The sequence below is a fragment of the Malaclemys terrapin genome, chromosome 5 (genome assembly GCF_027887155.1).
Source record: "Malaclemys terrapin pileata isolate rMalTer1 chromosome 5, rMalTer1.hap1, whole genome shotgun sequence".
NCBI lineage: Eukaryota > Metazoa > Chordata > Testudines > Emydidae > Malaclemys > Malaclemys terrapin.
This window is the reverse complement of record NC_071509.1, coordinates 30,934,455-30,948,374: the sequence shown is the minus strand read 5'-3', so window position 1 is coordinate 30,948,374 and position 13,920 is coordinate 30,934,455. Positions and strand designations below refer to the sequence as shown.

The following is a 13,920-nucleotide window of genomic DNA, read 5'->3' as shown; positions in this document are numbered from 1 at the left end:
GGCAGGGTGCAGGGAAACATGAGTGCATGCAGGTAGATTGGGATAGGGTCTTCAAGACAGGAAGAGAGTGGAACCACACCATTGGAGATATTTTCTAGATGAGGTGGTGTGAACGTGTGATCCATCAGGAAGTCATGTACAAGAAGAAAAGGAAAATGCTGTCCTTGCTTCCTATCACTGTAACCCTGTGACTAGCTGGCTACTTCTGACCCCAGTGGTGACAATGAGAGTTTGACAATTGTGCTTTGCTTTGAGATATTATCTAAGCTTCTGGAACAAATTAAAAGCACATTTGAAAATAAAGGATACGTAACTGTGATCACAACAGAAAACAGCTTAAAAGTTGCCCTCAATTTCTGGAATCAGTGGACTGTCTGAAGAGGAAGAATATGTTGGCACTGGCGATAATGCTTGATCCACATGCCAAAGGCAGAATTCACAGTACCCTCCTTCCCCCAGAAGATCCAAATTGCTAAAAATTTGTTCTATTAAACAGAGTACATCATGACATACTGTCAGTCTACTGTAGTAACTTAGCTGTGTAGCATAAGGAAAATGTAGATCTTTTCTTTCCACCCCCTAGTGAAAACTCAGGCTGTTTTCACTGCAGTACAAGTGGCACTCCCTGTCATCAGATCTGCAGCTGTCCTCAACTGAAAGATGATTCTGGTAAAACTTTCTCTCTGACATGCCCACATTTAGCAGTATGAAGAGTGCTGCTTCAATGCAGATGGTGACATTGATACAGAAATACCTTTCTCAGTATTGCCACTGTTGAGATCCTAACATTAATGGATGAATTTGAAAAGCATCTCAGATAACACATCTGCCCTTCAACTTGCAGCTCAAATTATTCTTCTTGATAGTCACGTGAATTAAGTAATTTAAAGAGTGAAATGTTTTCTTTCCATAAGACAACTGTGGATTGTCTTTCCCCTCCCCATTCCATCAGCAATAACTAGCAACAACTAACCCACAACTACAAAACAAAAAAATACTATGTGCCAGATATGCTAAGTAGTATGTATGGTGCTGCTAATCTAGCTATAGAACCTTTCAGTAGGTTGATAGGAGAAGGGAAGGAAGAGAAGTAGTAAAACAGGTGAGAAGATGTTTTTCTTACTACTCATTTTCACTTAATCTCAACTCCTTAATGCTTCTAGGAAAGGGGAAAGCAGTGGACCGCATTCAGTCATTCTATGGCATTAGTACTGAATGCTGATGAGGCCAATGTTTGATGCAATATCAGATATTTTGTGGCTACAAAACGCACCAACACTTAACCTATTAAGGTACCAAGCAGATTGTACTGTCTGATTATTCATAGATATCCAGTGATTCTGAGCCTGATCTGGTATTTCTGATATTTTTACATGAGGGAGGAAGGGAGACCTTTCTCTCTCTCTCAAAGGCCCCATATTCTGGCAGTCTTCCTCCTTGCAAGACAAGCTGGATGCAAGTCCCAACAGAGTCTATCCACAGCTCTATGACAGATGGTTAGAGAGGCACCAAGTAACTGTGTGGCATAGCCCAACCCCAAGCACAGTGTAATGGCCCCATAGCACTCTCTCATCCTGCCATTCTGGGAGTCTAGACCCACATATGCTAGCACGTTGTACTGATATTTGATGTTAGACCCCCCACACACACCCTAAATCCCATATCTGATTTTGTATAGATTTTCACAGAACAGCTTGAGTACAGGCAGGGGTAAAATATTGATTTGGTATACCTGACTGGAATTCTTAATGGAAACACAAACTTAATGGTTGTTTCCCTTCTGACTTTTGTGGATGGCTTTCCACATTCGCCATATAGCTCTTCATCCATTGTAGGGTACAGACACAGGGCCTGAATTTCACAAGAGATGCAACCTGGACACTGATTTTTGCAGTCACAATTTTGGGTCTGCAAATAATTTTGTCCAGTATTTGATGACTGCAGTTAACTGTGGGTGCAGACAATAACAGTTACATATCTACTTACCAGACTGTACCTGCAAATTAGATAGATAGATGTGCAAATGTTACAAACCAAAGCCCTGTTATTTCAGCATTTATCAAGGAGATTTGAAATGTGTCAGATACACAAACCCCAGGATCTATGGAAAGCTCTTACTCAACGTTTATATTCCTTTAATTTGATAACTCAAATTAGAGCATGTTGCTATAAACTATATTTACTGTGCTATAATTGGTAATGCAAAGTTTTGGGTACAGTATATAATATTGTGTTACTAATTATATTGTTATGAACATAGTTTAGAGCATTATTAATGCAGTCAATATCAATACTTAAAAGCATCGTTGGCAGACAGCAATAATACAGCTTCAGTAGGGGATGATCTATGACTATAAGCATTAAATACTCTCCTACTTTAAAGTCATTAATCCCTACTTCCTTCAAATGCATTTAATTAAAAAGCTCCATTTTCCAGTAATTGCTGTTTTTATGTAACTCCAAAATGGAATTTTATTGAGGCACAAGGTCTTTTATATAAACATCCATCTGCCCACAGGGTAACAGTGGCTGGGACAAGTACTGTAGGTTGGGTGAGAAGTGGGGAGATTAGGGAAGAATCTGTGTCCCTGAAAGACCTCTGAACTCTTCCCCTATGTATAAAGGCTCTGGAGGATTTTTGCTTTCATAATTTTCATAAACATGTGAATTGCAGAGTCAATAGATGAGAGAATCACAAACCCTGGATTTAGTGGCCAGACATGTTGTTTTACTATACATTTTTTCAAAGCTCTCATGTTTTCCTGCTTTTCAGACTTTGCACGGTAAAATATCATCTGCTATTCATATTGTTCCATTCTGTTTGCAAGTAGAATTAAGAGGGCCTCAGTAACGTAAACATAATAGAATCAGGCTGAGAAATATGACTAACAAAATTGAAAATGTTGGTATTAATACAGCTGGCATGCAAAAAGTATGAAATAAATGCATGAAAGTTTGTCAGCTTATTAATCATTCCATTATAAGTAGTGTTTCTACTTTCATTTCTCTAACATCTAACCACAGTTCATTGGCTATAGGCCAAAGTAGCTTTTGCATTGGCACATTACCACGTGGTGTAGTTCTGTATTTCTCTTCCATTTATTAGTGCTGCAGACTTCCTACAATTCAGTCTAAAAATAGAACTGGTTATGTGAAAAATACTGCATATGTGCCTGAGCTGCAGTATAGAAACAAGATGATTTTATGTGGACACGGGAAGAGATTCATAACAGAGAAACAGTTAGCTGGTTACACCCTGGAAAAAGCTTCCTTTTTACATGGTTGTAAATAAGATTATAGTTGCTATGTACATGTAACCTTCTGCAGATGGATGTGCTTCATTTTTGATATTGACTCAGTTTGTGTGGATGATTGTGCGGGCATGCATGTGTGCGTGTATATAAGTAAAGGGGGGTTATGACTTCTGGTACAGGAAACCTGGATATAAGAAAATGTAGGAAAATGTGCTTTCAAAACAAAAAGCATAGTATGATGTTTTGATTTCCAGTATAAAGAAAGTGATTACATATATGCTGTATGTTTTGAACTGCCATCTAAAAATATTAAAATCTTTAGGGTGCTGCTAAATTATAGACCCATGTTCTTGTCATGTGTGATCTAGTCATTCTTCTGTCTTAAGTATTTCTAAAGTTCCATTTGCTGTCTGAAGAACATTTCACCAAGAAAACATTCCTAAACTTATTTGCAAGTTTTAATATACCTGCATACTTAAAATTGTCAGCACTCAAATGCAATCTATACACCCTGTGATTTGTTTGGGATCAGCAATAGTTTGAACAAGACAAACAACATCCTAGAATCCATCTGAACCTAAGGGAGCTGCCAAGGACACAGGTGAAGAGAGATAGTGGATGCATTTTATAGTCCAAATGAAAAGCAGAAAAACTGATAAGGTCTCATTGTTGCACAAATAGAAAAAGCTAAGAGTTTGCATATCAGAAATATCAGGTGGTAGGATTTGACTCAGAACTGCCGTATAGTAGCTTGTTTGCCTTTTGGAGAAATTGAGAGGAAGGAAATGTCATGCAGCAACATCACACATGATAGTGATGGGAGATGGCAAGCAGGGAAATAGACCTTTCTCATGCTGTTTCCTAAAGATACTGTTTGGATTGAGTTTGCCAGCAGTTTACTAAGAAATTCTGATTAGTAAAAATCTGCACTTTGCGAAGAATAATAGAACATCTTTTGAAGTGCACATCATTGAGTGTTTTAACTTTAATTCAGTACAATGCAAGAAATAAAATTGGGCATTGTATTAGTGCTGGATACAATAATAAAGCTGTAAGCAATAGTGGTTTTGGACAATTTAGAAAAAAATTGAATTAAAGAAGCTTTCAAATGTCACACACTTTTCATCAGGTCATAATAAGATAGATCAACAGATATGGGGTAGTTGCATTGATTCATATCGCATAATTGAATTGGGAGAGATCAGATCATAGGATGAGGTTTGGATCAAAAATATTAGGGTCAAGGTGCAGAGGTCCTCTTCTAAATATTGTGGGCCAACCTTATCCATGGCATAATGATGCATCTCCATCAAAGTCCAATGGAGTTGTACCTTTCGTTAAGGTTGAATTTTTTCCAGTGACTTGATTTATGACAAGTTCTTTCAAATTGATACTCAGCATAATATAATTTGCAGGGGATCTTATCATCCAGTCAATGTGTTGCACCTCAATATAGTCTAAAATTAATGCTAAATTAAATTACAAAGATAATTTTTATGCTCGCTCTTAAAATCATGAAGAGCTGATCTCAGATGTGCAAGGTACTGATCATTGTGTATTGGCCATTGCCTAAGTGCAAGTGTGTCTGAGATGAGACACGTGCTGTGTCTGATGGTCTGCAGGAGGCTATGCCTTAGGATAGGGCTTAAAATGGCTATATTAACCCTACTTTGTGATTATCCTCTCTGCTAAAGGAGAAGGCTGAAAGTGTTGGTTGTAGAGAATGCCAGGAAACCCAGCATGGGAGGGATGAGGATAGAGTTCATCTGGAGGGACCATAAGAAGAGTTAGATGTTGAATTAATCACACTCTGGGTCTTCACAGATCTGAGAATCAAACCCAGCCAAAGATGATATAAGCCTTTGGCTGAAAGAAGGCCTTTTGCCTTTGTTTGTTAAACTATGACTATAAGATGCAGTTTGCCTTTGCAGTTCGGAATCCAAAATTGTATCTTATTCCCTGGGAACCAAGCACCCTCAGTTCACCTGGTTTGTCATCTGTAGAGCCCTGCATTCAATCCGCGATCCACAAAAATGATCTGCAGAGATAAAGCGAATATCCACAGATTTGCAGGGCTTTAGATATAAAATTTGGATCCGCATCCATCCACGATCATCATCTGGGAATAAAGAAAAGGCCCAGGTCACCTACAGCGTTGAGTTTTGGTATAAGGAGTAAAACGAGGTATGAGCCTGGCAGGAGTAAACTATTTGAAAAGCTCAGACAAATAAGATGGTGCCTCCCGAGGAAGGGCTTTAAGAATCATTTGTACACTGTACAGAAGTCTAAAAATAATATAAATCTATTAGAAAAACAATATAAAAACTTCAAAGGGAGAAGCACTAAACATAAGCAATAAAAGTGTCTTTATAAACATATAAACTATGCATTAAAATAGAGTGATTAAGCATAATAACAAGGAAAGAAAAAAAAGCTACATTTTCAAAAAGCCTAAGGGAAAACAAGTCTCAAATGGGCTTAGCAGTGAAAAATTGGTAGGTCTAAAGCTTTTTATAAAACCTCAAGAGAAAAGCTCTTGCAAAGCAGGATCCCTCCCTACCCATGTCATAACATCATGAAGAGCATACTGCAAAACAGATAGATTAGGCAGATGTCAACCCCATCTCCAGAAACAGCTCCAGCATGAATGCTTCACCTGAAATGGAGAAAGGAGGGCATAGCTGGCTAGCGCGGCATACATTAAAAAGGTTCACACACCCCTGCCTGTGTGAACCAAAGATTCAAATAGGATTGCACATGTCCAGCAAAAAGAATGCTAAACTCAGTGCAATGCGGTTAGAGGCATACAAAGAGGAGCAACAAATGCACTACGACTCCTGAGGAAGACTTTAAATGGGAGCTGGTGTGCTTGGATGTTCACAGAGCATTACAACAGCAGTTATATAACCATCCAAGCAGTGCCCTCTTGACCACAGGAGTACTGAAATGCCAAGCCCTTTTGTTAGTATGAGCAAGCTAATTGCCATAAACATGAGCCCTAACTTTTGAGGGAGGAGGTTCTTGTGTCTTCAAGGACAGTAAAATCCTTGCCCACCTAGGCTCATGCTGCTGTTGTCATTGCTCCTGCCACTACTCAGATAGGGCAGGATTAAGAAGAAGAAGGTCTGGCAATGTAGTCACATACCCCTGCATTGGTCTTGAGCACAGTGGAGGGAAGGGCAGTACTGGATGCCAATAGCTGGCAAATATTTAGAAATACTGCAATACAAAACACTAAAAAGGATTAGTAACAGCCTTGGTCAGTGATATATTAGGAGTTAATTTTATTTTCTAGATGTCCATAATATAAGTATAGAAAATTTGTAAAAGCTTTGCCCCCCTGAAATGTTGCATCTTCTTTTCCATTCTCACAGTTAGTGGGAGTTGAAATGGCTGATGATACAGAGCGGTGTAAAAACATGATGAGCTCTGTAACTTGGGAACAATTTAGCAACTGAATACTGCATTATTGAGAAATCATTCCTTACCTCTGGGTGTTAGGCAGAAACTGGAGAGCCCTAGACTGACATTCAGGGCAGAGCATAGGATGAATAAACATAACCGAGCACTGAGTATTTACTGGTAAATCCAGGATGGAGATTCAGTAGTCCCAAATTAGCCAGTGGAATACTACAGGGTTGGCAACTCAAGGTAAGGTGACCCTAAATTTCAGGAGCTTTCTGCTGTAAATTGTATCGAGTTTCTCATATAGCCAAACAATGAAAGAAAAGAATAACAACTTGTTTAATGTGCAGCAGGCAAGCTGCATGGGCAAAACAGCCATATTCTTTCAAAGCTGCCAGAGGCAACACTCCAGGAGCATCTAAACAAATCTGTGCAACACTCAAGAGGCATGCAGGTGACCTCATTGAATTATTGTCTTCACCCATCTCTTCATCCCCCCCATCCCCAAATCTCTCCTGTCTCTGACATCTCCTTCTTGTCTTCACTGAAATAGTAATCTCTTCAGAGCAGGGGCTCCGTGATTTGTAAGTCACCATTCATACCTGTAATGCTATACAAGTAATAAATAATAACCTCTAGATTATAATAATCATTAATATTGTAAGTGTTCAGTTGAAAACTCCAGTTCTTAGCCTATTAGATAATCATGAGTATAGAGTATCAGAGGGGTAGCCGTGTTAGTCTGAATCTGTAAAAAGCAACAGAGGGTCCTGTGGCACCTTAGAGACTAACAGAAGTACTGGGAGCATAAGCTTTCGTGGGTAAGAACCTCACTTCTTCAGATGCTTGCAGTACTTCTGTTAGTCTCTAAGGTGCCACAGGACCCTCTGTTGCTTTTTTCATGAGTATAGATGCTTCTTGACTCACTGTGACAGGTCATCACATGAATCAACACCATACCCAGTGTGGAATGGGGGGGTCATTAATGATATCCAGGGCCAGGGATCCAGGGTATATGGCAGTCTATTCCACAGCTCTGAAAATTGTCACAGAATCTGCCTCTTGCTGCAGAATTTTGCTCTAGAATCTCAGCTTCCATTTTTCATATGGTTGTGAAGTACTTGAAAATGTGAGCCAAATATAACCTGATGCAGAGATACATCTTGCAGAGTCTTCAGAAAACCTAAACCAATAGCTCAGTCTTTTTAGTGGAAACCTCCAGCTGCTGTGCTTATCCCACATTCCTAAACTGCCTCCCATGCCCACCTCCAGGTACCAGAAGTTCAAACTGCTTCCTAACCAGGTGCCAAAAGTGCCACCTTAACCTTTGACAGAGGCTACAGAGCAGTTATGCACAGCAACACTGTCAGTCTTTGCATGGAAAAAACAGAAAATATAGGGACAGTAACAAATAAATGGAAATGAATAGAAAAATAAATGACTCAGGGACTACCAGAGGTTACTGGACTTAGATTTTAGGCAGTGACCATTTTTTAGTTCTGTGTATGTACAGCCCCTAGCACAATGGGATTCATGTCCAGGACTGGGTCTCCTACGCACTACTACAATGCAAAGAATAAATACTGTACTGATTGAATTATTAATTTTCAGATTGTATTCACTACTTTTTAATTGAAATAAAACTGCTGCAGAATTTCCTGTCTGCCACATCAAAGTGCCAGAGAGTCCAGAAATCTAGAATTTAGGTTCAGCTGGCTGTGGGGCATGCAGGGCCTTGACTATATCTTGAAAAGGTCTAGTTAGTTTCCAAAATCTGAACAAATATATCATGGTACAGAGAATGTATTGTGGGTGCTGAAGAAGATGCAGTTAGGTACCAAGGAGTTGAGCTTAATTGTGTTTTGTGGCAGCAGAAATCTACCAAAATACTAATTTTGGTGTAGTGTTCAATATGTAGGAAGAATGACCCACTAAAAACCCACTAAAAAAACAGTGATGCAAGCGAGTCATAGTAGAGGTGACAAAACCAAGCAAGTGCTTAGAGCAAAGTAAAAGAACCAACCAAACAGTAAAACCACTGATAAAATTAGTACTAAAAAAGCACATTTATTTGGGGTCCTGAAAAATCTAAATACTTTTTTCATGCATGCTTAAATCTTTTTAATGGAACCCATTAAAGGCAGTTTTTAAGGTGAAAATCTATATTCACATGTGAATACTCACAAAGCACAAACTATTTTGAGTCATGCATTTTGCAGCCTGGCTAATGAAAGACGCAGCAATATGTTGCATGCTCCTGGGACATTTCCATTCTGTTCTACAAAAGAATAATTAGACTCATTTTGAAAAAGTCATCAGCAGAGAGGTTTAAAGTGATCCCAAACCCTTCCTTCCTTTTATCTACCTCACCTAAGGGTACACCATATTCAGAGCTGCTGAGAGGTGATACTGTTTCAATACGTTACTGCCATATGCTATTATACAGTGCTTTGAGGGCACAACAGAGGTCAAGCTTTCAAGGCTAGTTCTTCCCAGTGTGACATAATAGTATCCATATTGTGTCAATCAGCTGTTCACGGGGGTATCCATAATGATATGTAAAAATACCTGTGGGCCTCTGAAAAACACAGTGATTGGCTATACCCAACCTGACGTTCAAATTTCAATTTCTTTGGTGAAATCTTGCTCCACTGAAGTCAGTGGGAGTTTTGCCATGGAATTTAATGGGGCCAGGATTTCATTCACTGTGTTAATTGAAATTAAAGCATTCTGTATAGAATATACACACAGTGCCATTGCAAAGTACACGCTGGAATGTGACAGTTCAACCTAAAAAATTAAAGCAAAAATTTGTGTGTTCAGCTTTGTTTGTTATTAAGTCAGAACCTTTGAGGAGAACGAAAGAGCTGTAAAACAAAGCATTGAACCGTATCAAGATTGAACAGCCTATTCCAGGTATAATTTCACTGAATCTAAACTGGTGAACAATACTCAGCTTGAAATGTGGCGGGGGGGAGGGGGGGGCTGTCATTTTTATGAAGAGTTGTAAATCTGAGCTGCAACTGTTCCACAGTTTCCTCCATTTTCCAAGTGGCTGATACAGGCTCTCAGTTGGAAAAAGATGCCAGATATTGGAGAGTAAAAGCTGAATTATAATAAAACTTCAAGGAAGTCTCTCTAGCTGCTGGTGAATTTCTCACTCTTGTTTCAGACAAAATAATATTACGTCATCATATTCCACATCATCGTCTAGATGTCATCTCCAATGAAATATTTAAAAAGTCCATGGTGATGAATGTAGCTTTTCCTTTTGAGGGGTGAAAGCAATGAGCCATAGACAGAGGCAGTCTCCCGCTAAACCTACTGCTTTGGGTGGAAATTTTGGAGTTGTTGGTATGACACATACTGACTAAATGGGTTTCTTGCTGTAAAGATATTGGCTTGCTGATTGTGATCCTTCTTACCACACATAAGTACTGCATGATTCCAAGTCCCACTGCATTCTCTTTAAAATGCAAAAAGCATTGATTGACAGAAATGAATGCAGTTCTTTTGTGCTCCATAGCATTTAAGTAGTGGGAAAAGTTTCTTAGCTGAGTTAGTTCTGCCATCTGCAGCTCATAACTGGCAGAGCTACAATAGCTTTTAAAAGAAACAATCTTATTCATGGAAAAATAAGCCTAGATTATATGAGCTGTAGCAACTCTGGTGGAGAAAAGAAGAGTGGCTGAAGAGAATGTTTGGGAATCAAAGTTAGAAACAAGAGACATAAACTTCTTATACGGTAGTGTGAAAGAGAACTTTTCTCTAAACTGTGGTGCTATCACTATGCACTAATGTTCTCAAGTGAGTATAGAAAATCAGTGTTAGAACAAAAATCGAGGGGCCAAATCCATCCTTGGTGTTACGACAGTGAACCTCCAGGGCTGGATTTGGACCATTGTCTGTGAAAGCAGATTTTGGCCTTGTATTATCTATTATCTATCTATCGATGATTGAAGGGCTACAGGAGCTTCCATACTGCCCCAAACACTTGGAAACCTTCTTGACCCTGTCTGCTATGTCTCCAACTCCCTCCTTAAAACAGTATTCTTTCTCTGAAGCCTATAAACAATAGCCTTCTGTGTAAAAAAAATGTAATAAAAAAAAGCAGAGCCTTCAAGATATGTGCATGTTTAACCCAATGTGATCTTCTCGTTCTTATCCTTGCCTTTCTTTCTTTCTTTTCTTTCACCATAGTGTCTAGTAGCAATAGTCATGGACCAGGACCCCGTTGTGCTAGGCAATATACCTTCCCTTCCCCGAGCTCCAAAGGCATATTGCTGCATATTCTCTCATATTTGATCTTACATTCTAATCTGATCATTGGATCAGTGTGGGTGCACCATAGGGCCCACTTGTAGTGCCGTTGAAGTCATTAGGACTCCACACAGGTGTGAGGGTCAAACCATGAGGATCCAGTTGCATGATTAACACCCGTGAATGTAAGCTTATCAGCACAGTGGGTTTTTCCGTGGCTTTAAAGGGCCATGCAACACTTACGGCACATAGATTCTATTGGTACTCCTAGTAGTATTGTAGTAGTAGAAATAGTCAAATCCCATGGTCAGAGGTGCACTATAAAAACCTAGGTGGAGACTAATTATAATAATACTAGAATAGTAAGTGAAATGTATGGTACTTTTGGGGGTGTTTTAGTAATGCAGGGAGATTTTTTTCTGTTTGACTAACTTCCTCATTTTTGTGTACTTCCCCTTCCTGAAATTAAATGCTACAGTGTTGGGTGTTTTCCCCACCACAGAGATGTTAAATTTAATTTTATTATGGTCACTATTACCAAGCAGTCCAGCTATATTCACTACATGGACCTGATCCTGTGCTCCACTTCGGACTAAATCAAGAATTGCCTCTCCTCTTGTGGGTTCCAGGAGTAGCTGCTCCAAGAAGCAGTCATTTAAGATGTCAAGAAATGTTATCTCTGCATCCCGTCCTGAGGTGATATGTACCCAGTCAATACGGGGAGAGTTGAAATCTCCCATTATTATTGAGTTGTTTATTTTAATAGCCTCTCTAATCTCCCTGAGCATTTCACAGTCACTATCCCCAACCTGATCAGGTGGTCAGTAATAGATCCCTACTGCTATATTACTTACAGACTCATACATCACTGCAGTAGAATATTTAATGTGTGTATCTTTCCCCATCAATAAAATTTGTATTGGGCTACCTAGAAAATGCTTATAGAGAAGATAATTATGTATTATTGTTATTATTGTATTATTAATAATAATATTAATTAATCATAAATAATTAGCATAATGATACTTAAGTAAGGATTGTTGCCATTAAGCATGATCTAAACCTTTGTAGAAAGTTAATAATTTTTTAAAAAGATAACTAAAATAATGAGATTATCTGATAAAGTCAGGGGAATATCAAACAATTATTTGAGAAAAATCACTTCATAAAATGGTGTGGTTAAATCTGGACTGCCATTTAGACTACTCACTGGTAAGTCAGGGTGACAGGTGCTTTAGGTCTGCATCTGCCCCTGTATTAAATGCATCTTATCCTTACGTTTTTAATCCAGCTCTTTGCTTGGACCAAGATACTGATTGTTGCTGGCAGATTCTTCAGATTTAGGATAATTGGACCATGATCCCTTCCTCTTTCAGGGATTTGTTCTTTGAGTCACTTTAGATTTCAAAAGGGTCTCAAAGGTCACCAAGAAAGACTGAAAGATTTAATATCAATCATTGTTAATCCAGTTCTTTTTACATGTGTCCAATTCACAGCAAGCTAGATGCATTTAAAATGAACTTGTCACTGCAGAGCACAGTACCTGTTATTCCTGAGGCATCCAGAACTGACCTCATGCTTTGCAGGGTCCAAGGCTCTGGAGAGAGAAATGTGCTGAGAATGTCCTGATTCCAGAACCAGAGGGGTTGTTCAAGATAGACTGAGTTGCTAAATCAATCAGTACATGAGGGCAACAAGGAACCACTTTGAATGCTTGTGCTTATGACCAGTCCTGCAGGCATCTCTACCTTCTTCTGTGTTTCTTATCCAGTTATAATTTCTGTGTGAAATTAAATAGATTACAGACAGAATTATCATTTAAGAGATCTATAGATAGTAGTGACTCTGTAGTTTTCCCTAGTTACAATACGGGCAACATAAACCCATATGACACAGGAGAAATTGTACTTGTGCATGGCCAGCAGTAAGTGGGTGCTATCCAGTTTATTGCACTGAATGCAGCATGTGTGATTATCTGCCTTGTAGGCAGGGGCATAGGTGTACATTCGGTGCAAGCAATTCATGGCTCTATGGGCTCTTGAAACCAGAGTGGCTGAATTGGAGGAACTAAAGGAGACAGAGAGATACATAGACAAGACATTCCAGGACACAGTAGACTGGACCCACCCCAAGTCTGACAGCCTCTGTGCTGTTGAGGAGGATGAAACTCTTGGGGAACAACATCAAATTGGCACAGAGGAAGACGATCCCATAGCTGGGACCCTCCTTCCAGATGATGTCATGGTATCCTCTCGCACTAAGGATACCCCTCCTGGGGAGGGGATTCCAGTTATTAAGAAGAGACAGATAACAGTAATGGGGGATTCGATTACTAGAACTATAGATAGTGGGGTTTGTGATGACTAGGAGAACTGCATAGTGTATTCCTGCTGGGTGTGAAGGTTGTGGACCTTTCGAGACATCTAGATAGACTTATGTGCAGTGCTGGGGAGGAGCAGGCAGTCATGGCACATGTAAGTCCCAGTGTCATAGGGAAAGGAGGAGAGAGGTCCTGGAGGCCAAATTTAGGCTGGTCTCAACACAGACAGAACTATACTATATTGGACACTCTCTATTAGCTAACTAGGAAAAGTCAAAACAAAAACCAGGAAAGTAATGACTGAGTTTCAAACTCTGCAAACACTTTAATGCTAAGTTGTTTTTAGATTCAATCATTCTTTCTGATTCTTTCAGTTGTGTGTAATATTGGAGCCAATGCAAGAACTGATGTCAAGACATAAAACTTACAATCTAAGTCCTCGGGACTGCCTGAAGACATGCTTGTTTCAAAAATGGCAGAGAATGGTGGCACCACCAGGTATGTTTTTCTCTATATTTTTATTGCACTTGTTGTTATTATTGAAAGAATATAGAAACACTGAAAAATTTTGCTGACAATCCCCTAGTAAAGGAAATAACACAACAAAGTTAAGCACTATTCTAAACATAACCTTAGGCCATCTCTAAACTTACCGGGGATTGATGCTGCTACAGTCAATGC

The 13,920-nt window shown here is 39.3% G+C and overlaps 1 protein-coding gene across 8 annotated transcripts in view; it reads left to right on the top strand.

The window, feature by feature from the left end:
• LDB2 (LIM domain binding 2) overlaps positions 1–13,920 on the top strand; it is a 275,644-nt gene that overhangs the window by 249,473 nt on the left and 12,251 nt on the right. For all 8 annotated transcript variants that reach the window (XM_054030341.1, XM_054030340.1, XM_054030339.1 and 5 more), the window contains exon 6: positions 13,614–13,737. In XM_054030341.1, the coding sequence (XP_053886316.1) occupies positions 13,614–13,737 (124 nt within the window). The remainder of the gene's footprint in view (positions 1–13,613; positions 13,738–13,920) is intronic.